This window comes from Ranitomeya imitator, chromosome 7, assembly GCF_032444005.1.
Source record: "Ranitomeya imitator isolate aRanImi1 chromosome 7, aRanImi1.pri, whole genome shotgun sequence".
NCBI lineage: Eukaryota > Metazoa > Chordata > Amphibia > Anura > Dendrobatidae > Ranitomeya > Ranitomeya imitator.
The window spans coordinates 90,829,326-90,855,656 of record NC_091288.1 but is presented as its reverse complement, the minus strand read 5'-3'; the positions used below and the strand labels follow the sequence as shown (position 1 = coordinate 90,855,656).

At 43.0% G+C, this 26,331-nt stretch overlaps 1 protein-coding gene across 14 annotated transcripts in view; it reads right to left on the bottom strand.

The window, feature by feature from the left end:
* Positions 1-26,331, bottom strand: part of ABI2 (abl interactor 2) — a 158,663-nt gene that overhangs the window by 6,650 nt on the left and 125,682 nt on the right. For all 14 annotated transcript variants that reach the window (XM_069733657.1, XM_069733643.1, XM_069733644.1 and 11 more), the window contains one exon: positions 59-145. In XM_069733657.1, coding sequence (XP_069589758.1) covers positions 59-145 — 87 coding nt within the window. The remainder of the gene's footprint in view (positions 1-58; positions 146-26,331) is intronic.

Below are 26,331 nucleotides of genomic sequence, written 5' to 3'. Positions count from 1 at the left end.
CAAACTGGTAGAGGTCATTCAAACTAGTGGATAGACATTTCAAGTCACAGAAACTTACTGTTTTCTTGAACTCTAGCCACGAATCCCATCAGGGGTAACTGAGGAGTTACCTGTAGTATAGAGGGAGGCGGAGGAGCATGCGATACTGTGAGGAAAGGAGACACTATTAGTGAACACCATTCAAACAGAATCTAAGCAGAATACGGCCATCACTTTAGTCATTAAAGGAGGTTAACTAGGATTATCAAAAATGAGCCTGTGCTGCAATACCAGACAAAGCTCCTGGACAAAATTGGTGCTGCTATTATTGGAACAAAAGTCACTTTTTCATATTCTTCACAACCACTAAAAAGGAATCTGTCCGTAGGATCAACCCTCCTAAAACGTCTACATGTGCATGTAGGTCAAAGGAAGCTGAATAAAAGGATACATAGATACCTGCAATCTAATGTCTTATTCCAGGGAAATTAACGTTTTTCTTATATGTAAATGAGCTGTCTAATGACTATGGGAAGGACACTGATCTGCAGGAGAATCCGCCTCCTGGAATTACTGTAAATGAAAGGGGAGTTACCAGTCTGAGACCTGTAACTAATACTGAACTGAACTGGTAATTAACACAGAACAGTAGCAATGAGATTTGTCTTCTTACAAACACATTGACTGCAGCCCTCACAGCTCTGCTGAACTGTAACAATATTACAGCCCTATCTGCCTGGGAAAATGAAGCGGAGAGGAACATACCAATGTGTCAGGCATAATCACACACAGCTCTGCAGTGAGATCAGGAGAGCAGAGAGCGGCCACTCAGTGACGCTGCTACCATGAGGCGATTTGAGCTCTTTGGCTCAGGCGGCAGAAGAGAGGGGCGGCAGATTCTGTAGTAGTATACTCACCTACTCCCGGCGCGGTCCCTGCAGTCCCTGCTTTTCCAGCGCTGCAGATTCTTTCTGCACTGAGCGGTCACATGGTACCGCTCATTACAGAAATGAATATGCGTCTCCACCTCCCATAGAGGTGGAGCCGCATATTGATTTCTGTAATGAGCGGTAACTGTGACCGCTCAATACAGGAAGAAGATGCAGCGGTGGAAGAAGCAGGGATGCAGCGCCAGCAGTAGGTGAGTATACGGGGAGCGCAGCGCTGCGCGATATTTACCTCTCCTCGTTCCAGTGCGGCTCCGTCTTCAGCGTCCTCTGGCAGTGACGCTCAGGTCAGAGGGCACGGTGACGTAGTCAGTGCGTGCCCTCTGCTGAACGTCAGTGCCGAAGACGGAGCCGCACGATGAGCAGGTAAATATTGCCAGTGCAGGGGTCCTGAGCGAAGAGAGGCGAGTATGTGATTTTTGGGGCAAGCAAAAGCATATGGGGCAAGTGACTATACGGAGCATCTTATGGGGCCAAAACACTTGTGAAGCACTATAAGGGGCAAGTGGCTGTACGGAGCATCTTATGGGGCCATAACACTTGTGCAGCACTATAAGGGGCAAGTGGCTGTGCGGAGCATCTTATGGGGCCATAACGCTTGTGCAGCACTATAAGGGGCAGTGACTGTATGGATCATCTTATGGGGCCATAACACTTGTGCAGCACTATAAGGGGCAAGTGGCTGTACGGAGCATCTTATGGGGCCATAACGCTTGTGCAGCACTATATATAGGGCAAATATCTCTATGGAGCATCTTATGGGGCCCTTATTACCCTTTATGCAGGATTATATGGGGCATATTTTAATATGGAGCATCTAATGGGGCCCATCAAACTTTATGGAGCATTATATGAGGCTCCTGATTCAATATGGATATTCAAAAACACAACCTACTGATGTCTCAATAAATTTTACTTTTATTGGTATCTATTTTTACTTTTGGAAATTTACCGGTAGCTGCTGCATTTTCCACCCTAGGCTTATACTCGAGTCATTACGTTTTCCCAGTTTTTTGTGGCAAAATTAGGGGGGTCGGCTTATACTACTCGGGTCGGCTTATACTCGAGTATATACGGTAACTGGATTTGCGCTGCTAGGTTTTTTTTTGTTTTTTTTTTGTTTATAAAACTCCGGGGCCAAGTGTCCACCCCCCTCCACCCTCCTTCCCGCCCCCCCCCCCCCTCCAGCAGGGACTGTGTGTGTGTGTTGGGGGGGAGGAGGGGCCATTTTTCCATTCGCCTCAGGCAGCAGAGAGGCTAGGTTCACCCCTGCGGCCACTACACATCACTCTGGTTACACTGGTAAGCCTACATGTCGCACTGGCAACTCACCCTTTTACTTAAAATATTCTACGGAGGCAGATTCTCATGTAGATCAGTGTTCAGCCCATAGTCCTGAACCATTTATATACAAGAAAAACATGTATTTCTCTTGGATAAAACTCTGGATCGCAGGTATCTTTTTTTTTACTTTCTGAAAATAGTATGCATAGGTCAGTAAAACTGCTCTAGTATTCTAAACATACTGACTATCAAATGGCAATCTGCATTTTGGATACATAGATAAACACAAATGGCCTCCAATATTGAAGACATTTTGGAAAAACAGGGGTTTTTATCTTCTATCCTATATTGGGCTATATCAGTTATGGGCATCAAAGCTATTTTTCCCATTATATATATCTACAGTGGGGGGTAAAAAGTATTTAGTCAGCGATCAATTGTGCAATTTCTCCCACTTAAGGCTATGTGCCCACATTGCAGAAATGCTGCAGAAATGTGCACAGCATTTCCGAAACTCCCTGCCACGGGTTAAACACATGTGGAATTCGCATGCGTTTTCTCGCAAAACACAAGCATTTTTAACTTGCAGAATGCTTGCGTTTTCCAAGCGATTTGAAGCATCGCTTGGAAAAGTGATTGACAGGTTGGTCACACTTGTCAAGCATAGTGCTTGACAAGTGTGACCAACTTTTTACTATTGATGCTGCCCATCATAGCTACGGTACCTATCATAGGTAGACCACAACTATTCGGTCACCTAAAAACATGCATGATTTCTGGATCTCACAGAACTGTAACTTCTTCTTTAAGAGGCTCCTCTGTCCTCCACTCATTACCTGTAGTAATGGCACCTGTTTGAACTTGTTATCAGTATTAAAGACACCTGTCCACAACCTCAAACAGTCACACTCCAAACTCCACTATGGTGAAGGCCAAAGAGCTGTCGAAGGACACCAGAAACAAAATTGTAGCCCTGCACCAGACTGGAAAGACTGAATCTGCAATAGGCAAGCAGGTTGGTGTAATGAAATCAACTGTGGGAGCAATAACAGGAAAATGAAAGACATACAAGACCATTGATAATCTCCCTCAATCTGGTGCTCCACGCAAGGTCTCACCCCGTGGGGTCAAAATGATCAGAAGAACAGTGAGCAAAAATCTCAGAACCACAGAGGACCTAGTGAATGACCTGCATAGAGTTGGGACCACCATAACAAAAGTTACCATCAGTAAAACACTATGCAGCCAGGGCCCTACTCAGATCCTGCAGTGCCAGATGTGTCAACCTGCTTAAGCCAGTACATGTCCGGGCCCATCTAAAGTTTGCTAGAGAGCATTTGGATTATCCAGAAGAGTATTGGGAGAATGTCATATGGTCTGATAAAACCAAAGTAGAACTGTTTGGTAGAAACAAAACTCATCGTGTCGGAGGAGACAGAATGCTGAGTTGCATCCAAAGAACACCATACCTACTGTGATGCATGGGGGTGGCAAGATCATGCTTTGGGGCTGTTTCTCTGCAAAGGGACCAGGGCGACTGATCCATGTACATGAAAGAATGAATGGGGCCATGTATCGTGAGATTTTGAGTGCAAACCTCCTTCCATCAGCAAGGGCACTGAAGATGAAATGTGGATGGGTCTTTCAGCATGATAATGATCCCAAGCACACAGCCAAGGCAACGAAGGAGTGGCTTTGTAAGAAGTATATGAAGGTCCAAGAGTGGCATAGCCAGTCTCCAGATATCAACCCCATACAAAACCTTTGGAGGGAACTGAAAGTCCGTGTTGCCCAGCGACAGGCCCAAAACATCACTGCTCTAGAGGCGATCTGCATGGAGGAATGGGCCAACATACCACCAGCAGTGTGTGCCAACTTTACAGAAAACGGTTGACCACTGTCATTGCCAACAAAGAATGTATAATAAAATATTTAGATGAACCTTTGTTAATGACCAAATACTTATTTTCCACCATATTTTGCTAAATAAATCTTGCCAAATCAGACAAGGTGATTTTCTGGATTTGTTTTTTTATTTTGACTCTCATAGTTGTGGTCTACCTATAATTTCAATTACAGGCCTCTCTCATCTTTATAAGTGGGAGAACGTGCACAATTGGTCACTGACTAAATACTTTCTTTCCCCACTGTATCTATGTATATATCTATGAATATATAAGAAAAGTACATTAGACCATTACAGTAGGCCATTACAATAAGAAAAAGTGAGGATGATGTGTCTGTAATGGAGCCAAGGTGCTAATTCAAGGTCTTTATATGAGAAGTGGCTGAAGAAACATGTAGGAAAAAATTTGGTTGCGCAAAGGTTAACACAAAGGTTCTACATTAATTGAGCTACAAAAAAAAAAACTACTTTCTTCCAACTGAAACCAAGAATCAAAGAACAAAACAAACATTCATTACTAAACAGACCTATTATTTAGTGATTTAGAACCAGTGATTTAAAGGCGCTGAAAATTCATTCTCTTCATCTTGGTCATGTGATGTTAAAGGGGTTGTCCAGTACCTAAAATGTCTGTTAATGACGTTTTATGACAAAGAGGCCACTCAATCAAGACCCTGCTTTAAAAACTGCATCCCCCGCGGTATTCAAGACTTCATTAATTAACCCCTTTAAGCCCTTGGACGGAATGAGCCCGCATCAAAGTTGGGACATGTCAGCTGTTTTGAACAGCTGACATGTGCACGCAATAGGTGCGGGCGGAATCGCGATCCGCCCGCACCTATTAACTAGCTAAATGTTACTGTCAAACACTGACAGCAGCATTTAACATGCGCTTCACCCATCTGGCCCGAAATGTGCGCACGGGTAACCCCCGTCACGTGATCAGGGGTCATCGGCGCACCGGCTTAACAACCAAAGGTCTCCTTGAGATCTCTATCTCTATGGTTGTTCATGTCTGACTGCTATGAGCGCCACCCTGTGTATTTTAAAGTTTGACATGAGACTGAATGTGTGTATTTCTTTGAGTAGTATTTCAGTTGATTTACAGGGATCTGTTAGGTAAAAGTACATTGTCTACAAATGCAGCTATTTTATGCTCTGCTTGACCACATTTTAAGCCCTGGATTGCAGGGTTTTGTCTTATTTTTTGTAGAAAAGTTTCCATTACAAGTATGAATAAGAGGGGCAAGAGAGGGCAACCCTGCCTCATCCCATTTCTGATATCGAAGCTTGGGGTGAGTTCATTGCTAACCTTCAGCCTAGCTGAGGGTTACTGTAGAGGACTAAGATTTTTCCAATGCAAAGGGTCAGGAAGCCAAATTTCATCAGTCTTTGTTCCATGAACTTCCAACTGACATTGTGAAATATGTTTTTATTTATTTTTATTTTTTTAAGCATATGTTGATAAAAAAAAAAAAGCGGTTTGCGTGTTTCTTCGTTTTGATAGACACTGGCAAGATCTTGAGCACCCATCCTTAGCAGAATGGATCAATGAATCAAATACTACATACTCATTTGAAAAAACCCGCTTGACTTATTCCAAGCAGGATAAGATCCTTGAACACTGGAACTTGTATGAATATCAAAATACCGTGTATACTCGAGTATAAGCCGACCCCTAATTTTGCCACAAAAAACTGGGAAAACTTAATGACTCGAGTATAAGCCTAGGGTGGAAAATGCAGCAGCTACCAGTAAATTTCAAAAATAAAAATAGATACCAATAAAAGTAAAAATAATTGAGACATCAGTAGGTTAAGTGTTTTTGAATATCCATATTGAATCAGGAGCCCCATATAATGCTCCATAAAGTTTATGATGGCTCCATAAGATGCTCCATATTAAAATATGCCCCATATAATGCTGCACAAATGTGGGTTATGGGCCCCATAAGATGCTCCATACAGATATTTGCCCCATATAATGCTGCACATGGTCCCATAAGATGCTCCAGAGATATTTGCCCCATGTAAAGCTGCACATGGCCCCATAAGATGCTCCATAGAGATATTTGCCCCATATAATGCTGCACATGGCCCCATAAGATGCTCCATAGAGATATTTGCCCCATATAATGCTGCACATGGCCTCATACAGATATTTGCCCCATATAATGCTGCACATGGCCCCGTAAGATGCTCTATACTGATATTTGCCCAATATAATGCTGCACATGGCCCCATAAGATGTTAAATAGAGATATTTGCCCCATATAATGCTGCACATGGCCCCATACAGATGCTCCATACAGATATTTGCCCCATATAATGCTGCACAAGGTCCCATACAGATATTTGCCCCATATAATGCTGCACATGGCCCCATAAGATGCACCATACAGATATTTGCCCCATATAATGCTGCACATGGCCCCATAAGATGCTCCATACAGATAATTGCCCCATATAATGCTGCCCATGGCCTCGTACAGATATTTGCCCCATATAATGCTACACATGGCCCCATACAGATATTTGCCCCATATAATGCTGCACGTGGCCCCATAAGATGCTCCATACAGATATTTGCCCCATATAATGCTGCACATGGCCCCATAAGATGCTCCATACAGATATTTGCCCCATATAATGCTGCACAAGGTCCCATACAGATATTTGCCCCATATAATACTGGACATGGCCCCATAAGATGCACCATACAGATATTTGCCCCATATAATGCTGCACATGGCCCCATAAGATGCTCCATACAGATATTTGCCCCATATAATGCTGCACATGGCCACATAAGATGCTCCATACAGATATTTGCCCTATATAATGCTGTACATAGCCCCATAAGATGCACCATACAGATATTTGCCCCATATAACGCTGTACATAGCCCTGTAAGATGCTCCATACAGATATTTGCCCCATATAATGCTGCCCATGGCCTCATACAGATATTTGCCCCATACAGATATTTGTCCCATATAATGCTGCACGATGCTCCATACAGATATTTGCCCCATATAATGCTGCACATGGCCCCATAAGATGCTCCATACAGATATTTGTCCCATATAATGCTGCACGATGCTCCATACAGATATTTGCCCCATATAATGCTGCACATGGCCCCATAAGATGCTCCATACAGATATTTGTCCCATATAATGCTGCACGATGCTCCATACAGATATTTGTCCCCATATAATGCTGCACATGTCCATATACAGATATTTGCCCCATATAATGCTGCACATGGCCCCATAAGATGCTCCATACAGATATTTGCCCCATATAATGCTGCACATGGCCACATAAGATGCTCCATACAGATATTTGCCCTATATAATGCTGCACATGGCCCCATACAGATATTTGCCCCATATAATGCTGCACATAGCCCCATAAGATGCGCCATACAGATATTTGCCCCATATAACGCTGTACATGGCCCTATAAGATGCTCCATACAGACATTTGACCCATATGCTGTTGCTGCGATTAAAAAAATAAAAAATTGCATACTCACCCCTCTCAGGCCCCAGCACTTGCTATAGTCACCTGCTCCTTGTTCCACCGCCGACTGCCGCAGTGTCTTCCCCGTCCTCTGCACTGACGTTCAGGCAGAGGGCGGCGCGCACTAATCGCTTCATCGCGCCCTCTGACCTGAGCGTCACTGCAGAGGACGTGGAAGACGCAGCGACGCTGGCGGTGGAACGGGGAGTAGGTGAATATCGCGCACTGCGTTATACTCACCTGCTCCTGGTGCGGTCCCTGCACGTCTGTTCCCCGGCAGCTTCTTCCTGTAGTGAGCGGTCACATGGTACCGCTCATTACAGTAATGAATATGCGGCCCCACCCCTATGGGAGTGGAGTGGGGTCCATATTCATTACTGTAATGAGCGGTACCATGCGACCGCTCACTACAGGAAGAAGCTGCCGGCGCCGGGGAACCAGGGACGTGCAGGGACCATGCCAGGGGTAAGTATTATTACACAGCTCTACTCCCCCTCCCGTGCCGACCCCCGGGTATGACTCGAGTATAAGCCGAGAGGGTTACTTTCAGCCCAAAAAAGTGGGCTGAAAATCTCAGCTTATACTAGAGTATATACGGTAAGATCATATTCTAAAGTATGGATCTTATACCACAACTCACACACTCCCTGCTCCAAATAAAAAAACAAATAAATGTTTATACCATTCACAAACACCTCTACCACTCAACATCACAAATGTGAATATCTGCTCGTTCTCAAAAGGACTCTCCCTTCCGTCACCCTGCCCATTACCCCATCTTTTGCCTAATTCCTTTCCCCTTCCTTTCACAAGTGATCTTTCAATTAAACAATATTCCTAGAAATACTTTCCATCTTGTTCCCGGTGTCACTGAACACGTATGGCCAAGCTAGGCAATGGCAAAAGCCAGTATGAAACAGAATGTGTATAGCCCTTGATCTTTTGTGAAAATAAAAGTGGAGATCTGTACAGAGGGAACGTGACGGGATCGTTTAACCCCTTAGTGAGCAGGCCAAATTTTTTAAATCTGACCAGTGTCACTTTATATTGTAATAACTCTGGAACACTTCAACAAATAATACTGATTTTGAGATTGTTTTTTCATGGTACATTATAATTTGTGATAATGGTAAATTTAGGTCTATATTTTTTTTTATAAATAAACACAAAACAGACATTTGACAAAAATGTTTAAAAATTACGGTAGCAATTTTCAAACTCTGAATGATTATCCCTTTAATCCAGATAGTGATACTACAGAAAAATATTAATAACATTTCCCACATGTCTGCTTTACATCAGCACCATTTTTAAAATGTTATTTTATTTTGTTAGCATTTTAGAAGGCTTCATTTTTTCAAGGAAATTTGTTTAGGGACCTATCCAGGTTTTAAGTCACTTTGGGGGTCCTATATATTGGAACACCCCAAAAGTGATACCATTTTAAAAACCGCACCCTTCGACATTTTGAAAACTGCTGTCAGGTAGTTTATTAACCCTTCAGATGATCTCCAGGAATTAAGTGGCATAATGGGAATGAAAAAGTGTATTTTTACCACCTAAATGTCGCTTACTTCTAAATAGGTCATTATATTGAGCAGACTCTGAGGCCGCTATTTGGCCGTGAATTGCCATGGCAAACATCAGGGTCACACAATCAGGATCTCAGTGTGCCGATGGGGATAAAGAAAGAGCCCCCACACTCTGTTAACCATTTATATGATGTAGTCACTACTGACCGCAGCATCAAAGGGGTTAAACAGTTATGGTCGGGTGCCAACACTGATCCTGGCTAATGCAGCAAGTTGTCAGCTATAGTGCACAGCCGACAGCTGCTGGATTGTCACCTGTATGGGGAGGCTATTCTCTTAGATCTCAGGTCAGTAAAAAGACGTATTGGCAGTCGTTAAGGGGTTAAAAGAACAGAAAACAACATCATGTCTGACATTTGCCATGTATAGTCAAACTCACAATTTGGACTGAATGGTCGGTCACATTAATATATTCCTGGAGGTAACATATTTGCAGCAAATCCATTACAAATCTGTAAAAATTGCATTCACATTTTGCATTCCCTATGTTCTTCCAGATGTCTGTCTCCATAAAGTCTAAAGGTTCCGCAGTTTCCTAAAATAACAGATCAGAAAAGAGAAAATGTGCCTTTTTAAATAATCTAGGAAAAACTACTTTTGTCTTGGCACTGTAAGCTATGGGAGTAGGCTGGAACCACAACCTCAGTGTATACCAAAATTATCCTGATTCCGCTGTACACTTCTCTGACCTGATCACATTTTTCAAATCATATGTGTTATTTTATGTAGTAATCACTCTGGAGTGCGACTACAGTGATTCTGACTTTGGTTTTTGTGGCACTTTGTTTTCAATAAAAACTGCATCCCCCAAGGTATTCAAGACTGCATTCATTAAAGGGAACCTTTCATGTAAAAAAAAAAAAAAAAAGGGGGGGGGAGGAGTGTAATTTGACTTTTGAAGCACAATTTTGTCTGGAATTGATAGTGGATGCCTTAAAGGGACACTGTCACCTGAATTTGGAGGGAACAATCTTCAGCCATGGAGGCGGGGTTTTTGGGTGTTTGATTCACCCTTTCCTTACCCGCTGGCCATTTTGGAAACCACACCCCACAAGACATTCACATAGTGGTGTAGTGAGCATTTTAAAAACACACTTGATTCGTCTAGGCCATAGGAGATAATGGACTCTTTAGAGTTTATACGTTCTCGTGTTTGCGAGGGTTTCCGCTCACACTCCAAAGACATACTGATAGGGAATTTAGATTGTGAGCCCCAATGGGGACAGCGATGATAATGTCTGTAAAGTGCTGTGGAATAAGATAGCGCTATATAAGCAAAACATAATAAACAAATAAATAATGTGTTACGCAATTTAAATAAAAATATCCATATGTAATCAGAAACTACAGTTTTAGCATATGGCAGGGCTTAGAAGGGGAGGTGCACTATTTGTCTTTTGGAGTAACATTTTGGCTGGAATGGTTTGAGGGTGCCATGTCACATTTGTTGAGCCACTGCGGTGCCGAAACAGGAGAAACCCCCACAAATGACCACATTTTGGATACTAAATTCTGCAAGGAATTAGTCTAGGGGTGCAGTGAGCATTTTTTACCCACGTGTGCTTTAAACAGGATACAAAGGTGCTGTGAAACGTTTTTTTTTTATTTATTAAAATGTTGCTTTATGCTCACATTTATTTTTTTACATTGTGTAAGGCTAGGGTCACATTGCGTTAGTGCAATCCGTTTAGCGCTAGCGGATTGCGCTAACGCAATGTTTTCTATGGGGCTGTGGTCGGGGTCGCGGTAACGTCCCCGCTCTCGCAGATCCCCGATCTGCGAGAGCGGGGAACGGACCGCGGGCGCGCCTCGGACGCTGCAAGCAGCGTCCGCGGCGCGCCAGGAATCACCGGCGCGTCGCTAGCGCGTGCCGAACATGGCACGCGCTAGTGAAGCGCGTTCCCATTAGCGTGAATGGGCGCGTTAACGGCCGCGTTGCACGGCGTTAATTTCGCCGTGCAACGCTGTCCGTTTAACGCGGTCCCATAACGCAATGGGAACCTAGCCTTAGGCTACTTTCACACTAGCGTCAGAATCTCCCCGTCGCAATGCGTCGGGCAGAGATTCCGACACTAGCGTTTGACGCACTGCACAACGGGTGCAGCGGATGCATTTCTCTGGCGCATCCACTGCCCCATTGTGAGGTGCGGGGAGGTGGGGGCGGAGTTCCGGCCGCGCATGCGCGGTCGGAAAAAGCGGTCCATCAGGAGCAAAAAACGTTACATTTAACTCCCGGCGGTCCACCACAACACGGCGCAACTGTCGCACGACGGTTGCGACGTGTGGCAAAGCGTCGCTAATGTTAATCTATGGGGCAAAAACGCATCCTGCAAACAACTTTGCAGGATGCGTTTTTGGCCATAAACGACACATTGCGACGTCTGGCAAAAACCGCCAGTGTGAAAGTAGCCTAAGTGGAGAAAATTGACCCCCATATATATTTTTTAACATTATTTTTCCTTAGTATGCAAGTCCCTAATATGTGAACAGAAACCTCTGTCTGGGTACAGTGCGAAGCTCAGATTGAAAGGAGCGCCATCTTGGAGTGCAGACTTGCTGGAATGGTTTGAGGATGCCCTGTCACATTAGCAGAGCCCCCGAGGTGCCAGAACAGCAAATCTCCCCAAAGTAAATCCATTTACTTTATGTAGGAGTGCAGAGTGCAGAATGCGGACACCAAAGGTGTCTCACTGAGTTTTATATCATTGGGCAGTGAACAAAAATCATTTACCCTAAAACATTCTTTTAGAACTGGATTTTTCAATTTCACAAGAGGTAATGGCATGAAATGGCTTCACCTGTAGAGTCCATTTTGACCCAACACGGCAATTCCCCATATGTGCTCACAGAGTACTGTTTAGGAACACAGCATGGGGCAGGAATGTAGGCTCACCATTTGATTTTTGGGGTGTAGATTTTCCTGAAATAGTTTGTGGGTGTCAATTGAAGATCCCTTAAGTGAGAACAGTAGAAATGCCCCTTCCTACAAGTAATCCCCATATTGTTACACCTGCGCACTGCAGTACTTTGCTCTGCCCTCAATAGGGCGCAGAATTACGCCTGCACCGAAGCCGCGGCAGGAAGACAAGAAGAGGACGTCATTGTATGAAGATGGGACGCCCCGGACCGCGATGCCCATCGGACCGGACCGCATCGGGACCGCCCCTGGGTGAGTATAATCTAACTTGGATTTCTTATCTTTCAGGATACATCGTGGGCTTACCTACAGCATTACAGAATCCACTCCACAAACTGGGGTGAGGAAGATAAGGGAGATACCAGCGGTACCAGTGTTATTGATCAGTAATCAAATGTAGGTGGCATTTGTACTGCTGAATTTGAATTACAATCACACATTTTTTCCCTTTATTTGTAATGCACTAAAAAGCAGAATCAAGACAGCAAAATATATATATTTTGTTTAAGAGAAAAAATAATCTGAAATTAATATCAGGGAGTGCTCTTGCTTTTCAGAAACAACTGTACTGAGTTTTTGCATTTATTGTGCAATCATTTTTGTGGAGTGAATAATTGGAGTTTGTTTTTATTTTTTAAATACGAAAGAATTTCTTAACATCTAGACTTTAACTGTGACTACTGTATCTACAAAGTAGGCACGTTGTAATTTTTTTTGTTTGTTTTGCATGTCTGATTTACTAGCCATATTTTATATTAAAATCAAGTGTTAACTTAGCTGTAGCTGCACATCTTTCTTTCTCTTCTTCGTCTTCTTTAATGCGACTAATTCACTAGGCTGGGCACACCCTGTCTTGTTATATCTAAAGGTACCTTCACACTGAACAACTTAACAACGATATCGCTAGCGAACCGTGACGTTGTAGCATCCTGGATAGCGATATCGTTGTGTTTGACACGCAGCAGCGATCTGGATCCTGCTGTGACATCGTTGGTCGGAGCAGAAAGGCCAGCAGAAAGGCCAGAACTTTATTTCGTCGCTGGATCACCGCCTGACATCGCTGAATCAGCGTGTGTGACGCCGATCCAGCGATGTGTTCACTGGTAACCAGGGTAAACATCGCCGAGGTTTACCCTGGTTACCATTGTAAATGTAAAAAAAAAAAAAACAAACAGTACATACTTACATTCCTGTGTCTGTCCCCTCGCCGTCAGCTTCCCGCACTGACTGTGAGCGCCGGCCGGCCGTAAAGCACAGCGGTGACGTCACCGCTCTGCTTTACGGCCGGCCAGCGCTGACAGTGCAGGGAAGCTGAGGCTGGGGGACAGACACTGGAATGTAAGTATGTAGTGTGTGTTTTTTTTTTAACATTTACAATGGTAACCAGGGTAAACATCGGGTTACTAAGTGCGGCCCTGCGCTTAGTAACCCGATGTTTACCCTGGTTACCAGGGGACTTCGGCATCGTTGGTCGCTGGAGAGCTGTCTGTGTGACAGCTCTCCAGCGACCACACAGCGACGAAACAGCGACCCTGCAGCGATCGGCATCGTTGCCTATATCGCTGCAGCATCGCTTAATGTGACGGTACCTTAACAATTAGCAGGAGAGTAACAATTACTTCAATATAGATATATTAAAAGGATTTAGTCACACAAGTAATCAGTTTTAGTTACATAATAATAAAATATTCCATTACATATATTGGATAAAACAATTTCATATCTCTAATGGTGTAGATTTACCAAAACTTGTATTTCACATATCGTCCTCATCAAAATTGCAAGAAAAGGGTGGTGGCCCTTCATAATAACTTGTTCAGAATTACTTTTTTTGCTTGAGTAGTGATGCGTGAATGTGCTCAGACAAGGCGTTATCCGAGCATGCTTATGTGCTTATTGAGTGGCTTCGGCGTGCTCGAAATATATGTTCGAGTCCCTGCATCTGCATGACTAACAAACAATCTAACAAACAGGCAATCCATGCATGTGTTTCGGCTGTCGATCAGCCACGAGACATGCAGCCACGGGGACTCGAACATATTTTCCGAGCACGCCGAAGACACTCAATAAGCACACAAGCATGCGCGGATAACACCTTATCTGGGCACGTTCCCTCATCACTACTAAATGCTGCATATTTACCAAGCAAACTAAGCTAGAATTCTGGCATAGTTTATGCCAAAAAACCCTCTTTTCATGACTTGCACCATATTTATGTGAATTAGATACTTTTTACGATTTGTCCAACTTGGGGATATGGCCTCTCTGAAAAAGTGTGACTTATCAGATATGGGCATGGCTGATTTTGGCGCATGGCGTCGCACAAAGGCACCAAAATTGTGGCACACATTTCTGGCACACATTAAGCCAACTATTAGGTTGTGTAAACTTGACTAGACAATATAGAATTAGACATGATACATGAACCCCCATTAACCACCTTGATAAATTTGCACTGCCTATTACACAATGTTGATATGTCCCAAAGTATCCAAGATGCTTTGTCTTTTGCTCGCTGTTCACACATTGAATAAAATGCTGGATTTCACTCTGTGCCTCTGCATTAAATTCGAGTCCTACTACATGGTTCTGCTTGCTCAGTCTGAATGTCCCCTCCAGGCATGTACAGCTGACTAGGCTAACATAAGGAAAGTGCTGTGACTGCAGCTTATCAAAGCAAACATGTATTTTTATGAGCGGATGCCCTTGACAACTACCACTTTCTGACGATCAGAGCATTCAACATATTGAGACTGAAGAGACAGGATTTCTGCTACAACACTTTGGAAATGATAAATTCAGTATATCACAAATCTTATCTTTTTTATACTAATAATGCTATATCAATTTAACCCCTTAACCCCTTTACCCCCAAGGGTGGTTTGCACGTCAATGACCAGGCCAATTTTTACAATTCTGACCACTGTCCCTTTATGAGGTTATAACTCCGAAACGCTTCAACGGATCCTGGTGATTCTGACATTGTTTTCTCGTGACATATTGTACTTCATGATAGTGGTAAAATTTCTTTGATAGTACCTGCGTTTATTTGTGAAAAAAACGGAAATTTGGCGAAAATTTTGAAAATTTCGCAATTTTCAAACTTTGAATTTTTATGCAATTAAATCACAGAGATATGTCACACAAAATACTTAATAAGTAACATTTCCCACATGTCTCCTTTACATCAGCATAATTTTGGAACCAATTTTTTTTTTTGTTAGGGAGTTATAAGGGTTAAAAGTTGACCAGCAATTTCTCATTTTTACAACACCATTTTTTTTTAGGGACCACGTCTCATTTGAAGTCATTTTGAGGGGTCTATATGATAGAAAATACCCAAGTGTGACACCATTCTAAAAACTGCACCCCTCAAGGTGCTCAAAACCACATTCAAGAAGTTTATTAACCCTTCAGGTGTTTAATAGGAATTTTTGGAATGTTTAAATAAAAATGAACATTTAACTTTTTTACACAAAAAATTTACTTCAGCTCCAATTTGTTTTATTTTACCAAGGGTAACAGGAGAAATTGGACCCAAAAAGTTGTTGTCCAATTTGTCCTGAGTACGCTGATACCCCATATGTGGCAGTAAACCACTGTTTGGGCGCATGGGAGAGCTCGGAAGGGAAGGAGCGCTATTTGACTTTTCAATGCAAAATTGACAGGAATTGAGATGGGACGCCATGTTGCGTTTGGAGAGCCACTGATGTGCCTAAACATTGAAACCCCCCACAAGTGACACCATTTTGGAAAGTAGACCCCCTAAGGAACTTATCTGGATGTGTGGTGAGCACTTTGACCCACCAAGTGCTTCACAGAAGTTTATAATGCAGAACCGTAAAAATAAAAAATCATATTTTTTCACAAAAATTATATTTTTGCCCCCAATTTTTTATTTTTCCAAGGGTAAGAGAAGAAATTGGACCTCAAAAGTTGTTGTCCAATTTGTCCTGAGTACGCTGATACCCCATATGTGGCAGTAAACCACTGTTTGGGCGCATGGGAGAGCTCGGAAGGGAAGGAGCGCAGTTTGACTTTTCAATGCAAAATTGACAGAAATTGAGATGGGACGCCATGTTGCGTTTGGAGAGCCACTGATGTGCCTAAACATTGAAACCCCCCACAAGTGACACCATTTTGGAAAGTAGACCCCCTAAGGAACTTATCTAGAGGTGTGGTGAGCACTTTGACCCACCAAGTGCTTCACAGAAGTTTATAATGCAGAACCGTAAAAATAAAAAATCATATTTTTTCACAAAAATTATATTTTTGCCCCCAATTTTTTATTTTTCCAAGGGTAAGAGAAGAAATTGGACCTCAAAAGTTGTTGTCCAATTTGTCCCGAGTACGCTGATACCCCATATGTGGCAGTAAACCACTGTTTGGGCGCATGGGAAAGCTCGGAAGGGAAGGAGCGCCGTTTGACTTTTCAATGCAAAATTGACAGGAATTGAGATGGGACGCCATGTTGCGTTTGGAGAGCCACTGATGTGCCTAAACATTGAAACCCCCCACAAGTGACACCATTTTGGAAAGTAGACCCCCTAAGGAACTCATCTTGATGTGTGGTGAGCACTTTGACCCACCAAGGGCTTCACAGAAGTTTATAATGCAGAGCCATAAAAATAAAACAAAATTTTTTTCCCACAAAAATTATTTTTTAGCCCCCAGTTTTGTATTTTCCCTAGGGTAACAGGAGAAATTGGACGCCAAAAGTTGTTGTCCAATTTGTCCTGAGTATGCTGATACCCCATATGTGGGGGGGAACCACCGTTTGGGCGCATGGGAGGGCTCGGAAGGGAAGGAGCGCCATTTGGAATGCAGACTTAGATGGAATGGTCTGCAGGCGTCACATTGCGTTTGCAGAGCCCCTAATGTACCTAAACAGTAGAAACCCCCCACAAGTGACACCATTTTGGAAAGTAGACCCCCTAAGGAACTCATCTTGATGTGTTGTGAGAGCTTTGAACCCCCAAGTATTTCACTACAGTTTATAACGCAGAGCCATGCAAATAAAAAAATATTTTTTTTTCCACAAAAATTATATTTTAGCCCCCAGTTTTGTATTTTTCCAAGGTTAGCAGGAGAAATTGGACCCTAAATGTTGTTGTCCAATTTGTCCTGAGTACGCTGATACCCGATATGTGGGGGGAACCACCGTTTGGGCGCATGGGAGGGCTCGGAAGGGAAGGAGCATCATTTGGAATGCAGACTTAGATGGATTGGTCTGCAGGCGTCACATTGCGTTTGCAGAGCCCCTAATGTACCTAAACAGTAGAAACCCCCCACAAGTGACCCCATATTGGAAACTAGACCCCTCAATGAACTTATCTAGATGTGTTGTGAGAACTTTGAACCCCCAAGTGTTTCACTACAGTTTATAACGCAGAGCCGTGAAAATAAAAAATCTTTTTGTTTTCCCACAAAAATTATTTTTTAGCCCCCAGTTTTGTATTTTCCCAAGGGTAACAGGAGAAATTGGTCCACAAAAGTTGTTGTCCAATTTGTCCTGAGTACGCTGATACCCCATATGTTGGGGTAAACCCCTGTTTGGGCACACAGGAGAGCTCGGAAGGGAAGGAGCACTGTTTTACTTTTTCAACGCAGAATTGGCTGGAATTGAGATCGGACGCCATGTCGTGTTTGGAGAGCCCCTGATGTGCCGAAACAGTGGAAACCCCCCAATTATAACTGAAACCCTAATCTAAACACACCCCTAACCCTAATTCCAACGGTAACCCTAACCACACCTCTAACCCTGACACACCCCTAACCCTAATCCCAACCCTATTCCCAACTGTAAATGTAATCTAAACCCTAACCCTAACTTTAGCCCCAACCCTAACTGTAGCCCCAACCCTAACCCTAGCCCTAACCCTAGCCCTAACCCTAGCCCTAATGGGAAAATGGAAATAAATACATTTTTTTTTATTTTTCCCTAACTAAGGGGGTGATGAAGGGGGGTTTGATTTACTTTTATAGCGAGTTTTTTAGCGGATTTTTATGATTGGCAGCCGTCACACACTGAAAGACCCTTTTTATTGCAAAAAATATTTTTTGCAATACCACATTTTGAGAGCTATAATTTTTCCATATTTTGGTCCACAGAGTCATGTGAGGTCTTGTTTTTTGCGGGACGAGTTGACGTTTTTATTGAAAACATTTTTGGGCACGTGACATTTTTTGATCGCTTTTTATTCCGATTTTTGTGAGGAAGAATGACCAAAAGCCAGCTATTCATGAATTTCTATTGGGGGAGGCGTTTATACCGTTCCGCGTTTGGTAAAATTGATAAATCAGTTTTATTCTTCGGGTCAGTACGATTACAGCGATACCTCATTTATATCATTTTTTTATGGTTTGGCGCTTTTATACGATAAAAACTATTTTACAGAAAAAATAATTATTTTTGCATCGCTTTATTCTCAGGACTATAACTTTTTTATTTTTTTGCTGATGATGCTGTATTGCGGCTCTTTTTTTGCGGGACAATATGACGCTTTCAGCGGTACCATGTTTATTTATATCTGTCCTTTTGATCGCGTGTTATTCCACTTTTTGTTCGGCGGTATGATAATAAAGCGTTGTTTTTTGCCTCGTTTTTTTTTTTTTCTTACGGTGTTTACTGAAGGGGTTAACTAGTGGGACAGTTTTATAGGTCGGGTCGTTACGGACGCGGCGATACTAAATATGTGTACTTTTATTGGTTTTTTTTTTTTATTTAGATGAAGAAATGTATTTATGGGAATAATATTTTTTTTTTTCTTTCATTATTTTGGAATATTTTTTTTTATTTTTTTTACACATTTGGAAAATTTTTTTTTAACTTTTTTACTTTGTCCCAGGGGGGGACATCACAGATCAGTGATCTGACAGTTTGCACAGCACTCTGTCAGATCACTGATCTGACATGCAGCGCTGCAGCCTTCACAGTGCCTGCTCTGAGCAGGCTCTGTGAAGCCACCTCCCTCCCTGCAGGACCCGGATCCGCGGCCATCTTGGATCCGGGGCTGGAGGGAGCAGGGAGGGAGGTGAGACCCTCGCAGCAACGCGATCACATCGCGTTGCTGCGGGGGGCTCAGGGAAGCCCGCAGGGAGCCCCCTCCCTGCGCGGTGCTTCCCTGTACCGCCGGCACATCGCGATCATCTTTGATCGCGGTGTGCCAGGGGTTAATGTGCCGGGGGCGGTCCGTGACCGCTCCTGGCACATAGTGCCGGATGTCAGCTGCGATAAGCAGCTGACACCCGGCCGCGATCGGCCGCGCTCCCCCCGTGAGCGCGGCCGATCGGCTATGACGTACTATCCCGTCCAGGGTCAGATAAGCCCAGGGCACCTCGACGGGATAGTACGTCTAAGGTCACAGAGGGGTTAATGACCGCCAATACGTCTTTTAACTGACCTGAGATATTAGAGAATAGCCTCCCCATACAGGTGACAATCCAGCAGCTGTCGGCTGTACACTATAGCTGACAACTTGCTGTATCAGCCACGATCAGTGTTTGCACCGTCCATATCTGTTTAACCCTTTAGATGCTGCTGTCAATAGTGACTACATCATTATAAATGGTGATCAGAGTGTGGGGGCTTCCTCTTTATCCAAATTGGTGCCCTCAGATCATGATTGTGTGGTCCTGATGTTTGCGATGGTAATTCACGACCAAATAGCGGCCTTAGAGTCTGATGGCTGTAGTAATCTGTTCAGAAGTTAGCGACATTTAGGTGGTAAAAATACACATTTTCATTTCTGTCATACCACTTTGCATTAATTCCTGTAAAGCACCTGAAGGGTTAATAAACTACCTGAAAGCAGTTTTCAATATGTCTGGAGGTGCTGTTTTTAAAATGGTATCACGTTTGGGGGTTTCCCAATATAGTCACTTCAAACATGGATAGTTCACTAAAAAAATAAATGTTGTAAATTTCCTTGAAAAAATGAAAAATTGCTGCTACATTTTTAAACCTCCTAAAATGCTAACAAAATAAAATAACATTTTACAAATGATGCTGATGTAAAGCAGACATGTGGGAAATGTTATTTATTAATGGTTTGCTGTGGTATGACCATCTGGATTAAAGGGATAATCATTCAAACTTTGAAAATTGCAAATTTTTTAAAAATTTTCTCAAATTTGTGATATTTTTTTTTTATAAATAAACAAAACATATTGACCTAAATTTACCATTATCATAAACTATAATGTGTCACGAAAAAACAATCTCAAAATCACTGGGATTTGTTGAAGCATTTCAGAGTTATTGCCACATAAAGTGACTTTTGTAGTATTTTTTGCACATAAGGCGCATCATTTTTAGTATTATTATGTCAGGCTGACTATATATCTTGTTGCGCATGAAAGTTTCATGAATTATGGCATAAATTCTTAAAACATACCTGGTTTATAGACATCCATTTGGCATTGTCCATAGGTCTCCTTATCTGTGTGTTCTTTTGTGTGGCTCTTATAGCTTTGTTTGGTATTTTTTACATCATTTTAATCATTCAATAAAATTCATAATATTTTAATATTGTTGCTTTATCGTCTTTTCTACTCTTTATTTAAGTAGTAGTGTGTATTTATATTGTATCTGACGTTTTTTGCAAGGAATTTTTTTCAAGACTGTGTTGAATAATAAAGTGACACTGGTCAGATTTCAAAAATTTGTCTCCGTCACTAAGGGGTTAAGGAGGCACGAACGTACATGCATTAGCATATGATATGAAAAAGTGGTACGACAAAATATTTTTGACACGTAAAGATCTGACACGTAAAATGTACACGTCATCTGATACATGCTTCACAATCAGCAGGAATTAGACACTGGCTACATGACTGCAGCCAGGTTATCTTTTCTCTGAAACGCTCCGGCATCTTCAGAGAACAGATACGAATACTTCATCATGTTTCGCTGTCACTTTGTGATGGAGCGGTAGAGAAATGTACGTTGGGGCAGGTGGAGGAGGTTGCTGTGTGCTCCTGCTTAGTATATGGTACATTTTCCATAATCCTTACTTGGCACTGTGCAATGGTCATTTATTTTGTATATTAGACATATTTTTGATAGCTGTACTCTGCACTATGCAATGATTATTTATGTTCAACATTTATTTATGCACATTTATATCTACTGCACAGTGCGCTTTTTTTGATTGCATCCAATTGGTGACATGCGATTCCTATAGTGTGTCATAAATTGTTACCAATATTTCACTTATCACTGTGCAATATTTAATTATTGATGCACTTTATTATTAATACTTATTGCACAATGCACTTTTTTGATTTTACTAGTACAATTATGAAATGTGAAACTTCTGGATGTTGGTTTGATTGTATCACCCTGGTTACCTTATTGCTATTCTATTTATTAATTGCTGAACAGTGCAAGTAATCTTTATGATTGATTGAATATTTTTTTGTTTATGATTCCATATGGGTATCAAATATTGAGCTTTGACTTGTTACTTCTGAGATATACCGTATATACTTGAGTATAAGTCGAGATTTTCAGCCCTTTTTTTTTTTTTTTTTAAGGCTGAAAGTGCCCCTCTCGGCTTATACTAGAGTCACTGACCCAGGGGTTCGGCAGGAGAGGGGGAGCGACAGGAGTCGGCGGCTGTCACATCATACTCACCCCCTCCTGGCGCGGTCTCTGAACTTCCCTGCTTCTCAGATGGTCTCCGGGCGCCAGCAGCTCTTCCTGTGTTCAGCGGTCACGTGGTACCGCTCATTAAAGTAATGAATATGCACACGACGCCACTCCCATAGGCATGGAGCGCATATTCATTACTTTAATGAGCGGTACATGTGACTGCTCAGCACTGGAAGGAGCTGCCGCCCCGGGACAACAGAGAAGCAGGGAAGTGCAAAGACTGCGCCAGCAGGGCGAGTATGATTGGGGAGGGTGAGCCATGCGATATTCACCTGTCCCCGTTCCCCCGCTGCGCTGTGTCTTCCACGTTCTCTGGCTGTGACATCCAGGTCAGAGGGCGCGATGATGTGGTTAGTGTGTGCCCTCTTCCGGATCAGTCACTGCAGAGAGATGGAAGACACAGCGGTGCCCGGCGGTGGAGCGGGGACAGGTGAATACGGGTGCCTGAGCCAGCGGCGACACCGGCATCTAGCCCCCATAGCGCGCTGGTTTCCCCGCCTGTTCAGGACACCGGCATCTGGCCCCCAGCGAGGAGAGGCCAGTATGTCATTTTTTTTACCTTTATTGGTATCTTTTTATTTTTGAAATTTACCAATAGCTGCTGCATTTCCCACCCTAGGCTTATACTCGAGTCAATAAGTTTTCCCAGTTTTTTGTGGCAAAATTAGGGGCCTTGGATTATACTAGGGTCGGCTTATACTCGAGTATATACAGTATGTACCCAGAGAACATCCATCCCCCCTCCTCAATTTTATCTTTTCCCACCCCTCGTCCCTCCCTCCCCCCATTATTTACTTTTTAATTTTTGTGCTCTATGTTTTTAATAATAAAGAAATACATTTTACAGTGTTATTCTCTGCCTAATTATTTGAATATACTTTTATAGGTTTACATTCTGTTATAATTTTGAAATTGATGGTCTTTCCTTCTTATGTAGATTTGCAGCTGGGGACAATTTCTGAGTAGGCTGAGCCTTGTACTGTAGAGGTATACAATACTCCCTGGTTAGGAGATGAGGTGCCCAAGTAGGTTTCCAACCCGTTACCAAGAAAGTAAGGAACTCTACACTCAAAGTGCAGTGAATGAAAAAAAATATTTTTAGTTGCAATCCAAATAGTTAACATTTTGGTCCTAATATTGGTGAATGCCTCTTTAGCCAAAAATTACAAAGCAATCAGTTCTGATGAACATCCAACATTAGGACAGAAATGTTAAAAACTACGGTATTTGGATTGCTATTAAAAAAGAATTTGTTCCATTCTCTGCAATTTGAGTGCCGAGTTCCTTACTTGCTTAGCCTCATCCTTGGCTATGATCTCCTGCTGGATGTGTAAAGTATTCATTCTCTGAAAGACTAGAGCGTTTCAGAAAACTATACGACTACAATCATGCAGCTAGGATCAGATTGGTGCTGCCCACAGTTTGGTCAGCATGAATCAGATGAGAGTTTCATTTTAAAATGTATCTGTCATTTCAAGGAACTTATCAGAATTAGCTGGTGTGTGTGTCCATGAGGAATAACTTTTTTTCTTCTGGACATCATAGCTTGTATATTACATTTTCACCAGCAATTCCCTCTGCAGTCTCGCTTTAATTTTCAGTTCTTTGAGCTAGTGGATAGAGACTAGCTTAGTATGATGTCTCCCAAAGTACACAGAAACAAATGAATTCCAGTTGTTCTTTCTAAGTGTAGGATATGTTCAAGAGCAGTAGCAGCTGCACTGAGAACATCATACAGCAGTACTGAGCAGTGTAGCTGTGAATTCAGCTCTAGGATAAGCTGAATCACTCGCCAGGGGCAAGAAATCTGCCTGTCTCTGCTTGTTTTCTCACTCTGGTCCTCACTCCTCTCTCCCTTGCCCATAGGCATAAATAGCTAGTAGAACCCTGACAGCTCACTGTTCTAGCAGCCTACTGTCCTGGAAGCCTGTCTTGCTTTCACAAAGATGGCTTTCAGTTGTTTTTCAGAGTGAATGGTGAGTTTAGAAGGCTGTGGAGAATGAAGCATTTTTCTCTGAAGAGATATATTACAAAGTTTACTATATTAGCCTGAGTTATTTATGCAAAGTTAGGGTGTCTGTTATGAAAGGCAATTCAGTACTACAATGGACATAGCGGTCAGAGCACATACAGTGATCTGACAATAACCCAAAATCATAGAACGAGCTCTGAGACGTGGGAACTCTGCAGACCGCAATCCCTAATCCTCTCCAAACAACACTAGAGGCAGCCGTGGATTGCGCCTAACTCTGCCTAGGCAACTCGGCACAGCCTGAGAAACTAACTAGCCTGAAGATAAAAATAAACCTACCTTGCCTCAGAGAAATACCCCAAAGGAAAAGGCAGCCCCCCACATATAATGACTGTGAGTTAAGATGAAAAGACAAACGTAGAGATGAAATAGATTCAGCAAAGTGAGGCCCGACTTTCTTAACAGATCGAGGATAGGAAAGATAACTTTGTGGTCTACATAAAAGAACAATGGCACCAAATCAGAGGAGGAAGGCAATTTAGACAAGGGTACCAGATGGACCATCTTAGAAAAGCGATCACAGACCACCCAAATGACTGACATCTTTTGAGAAACGGGAAGATCAGAAATAAAATCCATAGAGATATGTGTCCAAGGCCTTTTCGGGACCGGCAAGGGCAAAAGCAACCCACTGGCACGAGAACAGCAGGGCTTAGCCCGAGCACAAATCCCACAGGACTGCACAAAAACACGCACATCCCGCAACAGAGACGGCCACCAAAAGGATCTAGCCACCAACTCTCTGGTACCAAAGATTCCAGGATGACCAGCCAACACCGAACAATGAACCTCAGAGATAACTTTATTGGTCCACCTATCAGGGACAAACAGTCTCTCCGCTCGACAACGATCAGGTTTATTAGCCTGAAATTTTTGCAGCACCCGCCGCAAATCAGGGGAGATGGCAGACACAATTACTCCTTCCTTGAGGATACCCGCCGGCTCAGACAAACCTGGAGAGTCGGGCACAAAACTCCTAGACAGAGCATCCGCCTTCACATTTTTAGAGCCCGGAAGGTACGAAATCACAAAGTCAAAACGGGCAAAAAACAGCGACCAACGAGCCTGTCTAGGATTCAAGCGCTTGGCAGACTCGAGATAAGTCAAGTTCTTATGATCAGTCAATACCACCACGCGATGCTTAGCTCCTTCAAGCCAATGACGCCACTCCTCGAATGCCCACTTCATGGCCAGCAACTCTCGGTTGCCCACATCATAATTTCGCTCAGCAGGCGAAAACTTCCTGGAAAAAAAAGCGCATGGTTTCATCACTGAGCAATCAGAACCTCTCTGCGACAAAACAGCCCCTGCTCCAATCTCAGAAGCATCAACCTCGACCTGGAACGGAAGAGAAACATCTGGTTGACACAACAGGGGCAGAAGAAAAACGACGCTTCAAGTCTTGAAAAGCTTCCACAGCAGCAGAAGACCAATTGACCAAATCAGCACCCTTCTTGGTCAAATCGGTCAATGGTTTGGCAATACTAGAAAAATTGCAGATGAAGCGACGATAAAAATTAGCAAAGCCCAGGAACTTTTGCAGACTTTTCAGAGATGTCGGCTGAGTCCAATTATGGATGGCTTGGACCTTAACAGGATCCATCTCAATAGTAGAAGGGGAAAAGATGAACCCCAAAAATGAAACCTTCTGCACACCAAAGAGACACTTTGATCCCTTCACAAACAAAGAATTAGCACGCAGGACCTGAAAAACTGTTCTGACCTGCTTCACATGAGACTCCCAATCATCCGAGAAGATCAAAATGTCATCCAAGTACACAATCAGGAATTTATCCAGGTACTCTCGGAAGATGTCATGCATAAAGGACTGAAACACTGATGGAGCATTGGCAAGTCCGAATGGCATCACTAGATACTCAAAATGACCCTCGGGCGTATTAAATGCAGTTTTCCATTCATCGCCTCGCCTGATACGCACCAGATTATACGCACCACGAAGATCTATCTTGGTGAACCAACTAGCCCCCTTAATCCGAGCAAACAAATCAGATAACAATGGCAAGGGGTACTGAAATTTAACCGTGATCTTATTTAGAAGGCGGTAATCTATACAAGGTCTCAGCGAACCATCCTTCTTGGCTACAAAAAAGAACCCTGCTCCTAATGGTGACGATGACGGGCGAATATGCCCCTTCTCCAGGGATTCCTTCACATAACTGCGCATAGCGGCGTGCTCAGGCACGGATAAATTAAACAGTCAACCTTTTGGGAATTTACTACCAGGAATCAAATTGATAGCACAATCACAATCCCTATGCGGAGGTAGGGCATCGGACTTGGGCTCATCAAATACATCCCGGTAATCAGACAAGAACTCTGGAACCTCAGAAGGGGTGGATGACGAAATTGACAGAAATGGAACATCACCATGTACCCCCTGACAACCCCAGCTGGACACCGACATGGATTTCCAATCTAATACTGGATTATGGGCTTGTAGCCATGGCAACCCCAACACGACCACATCATGC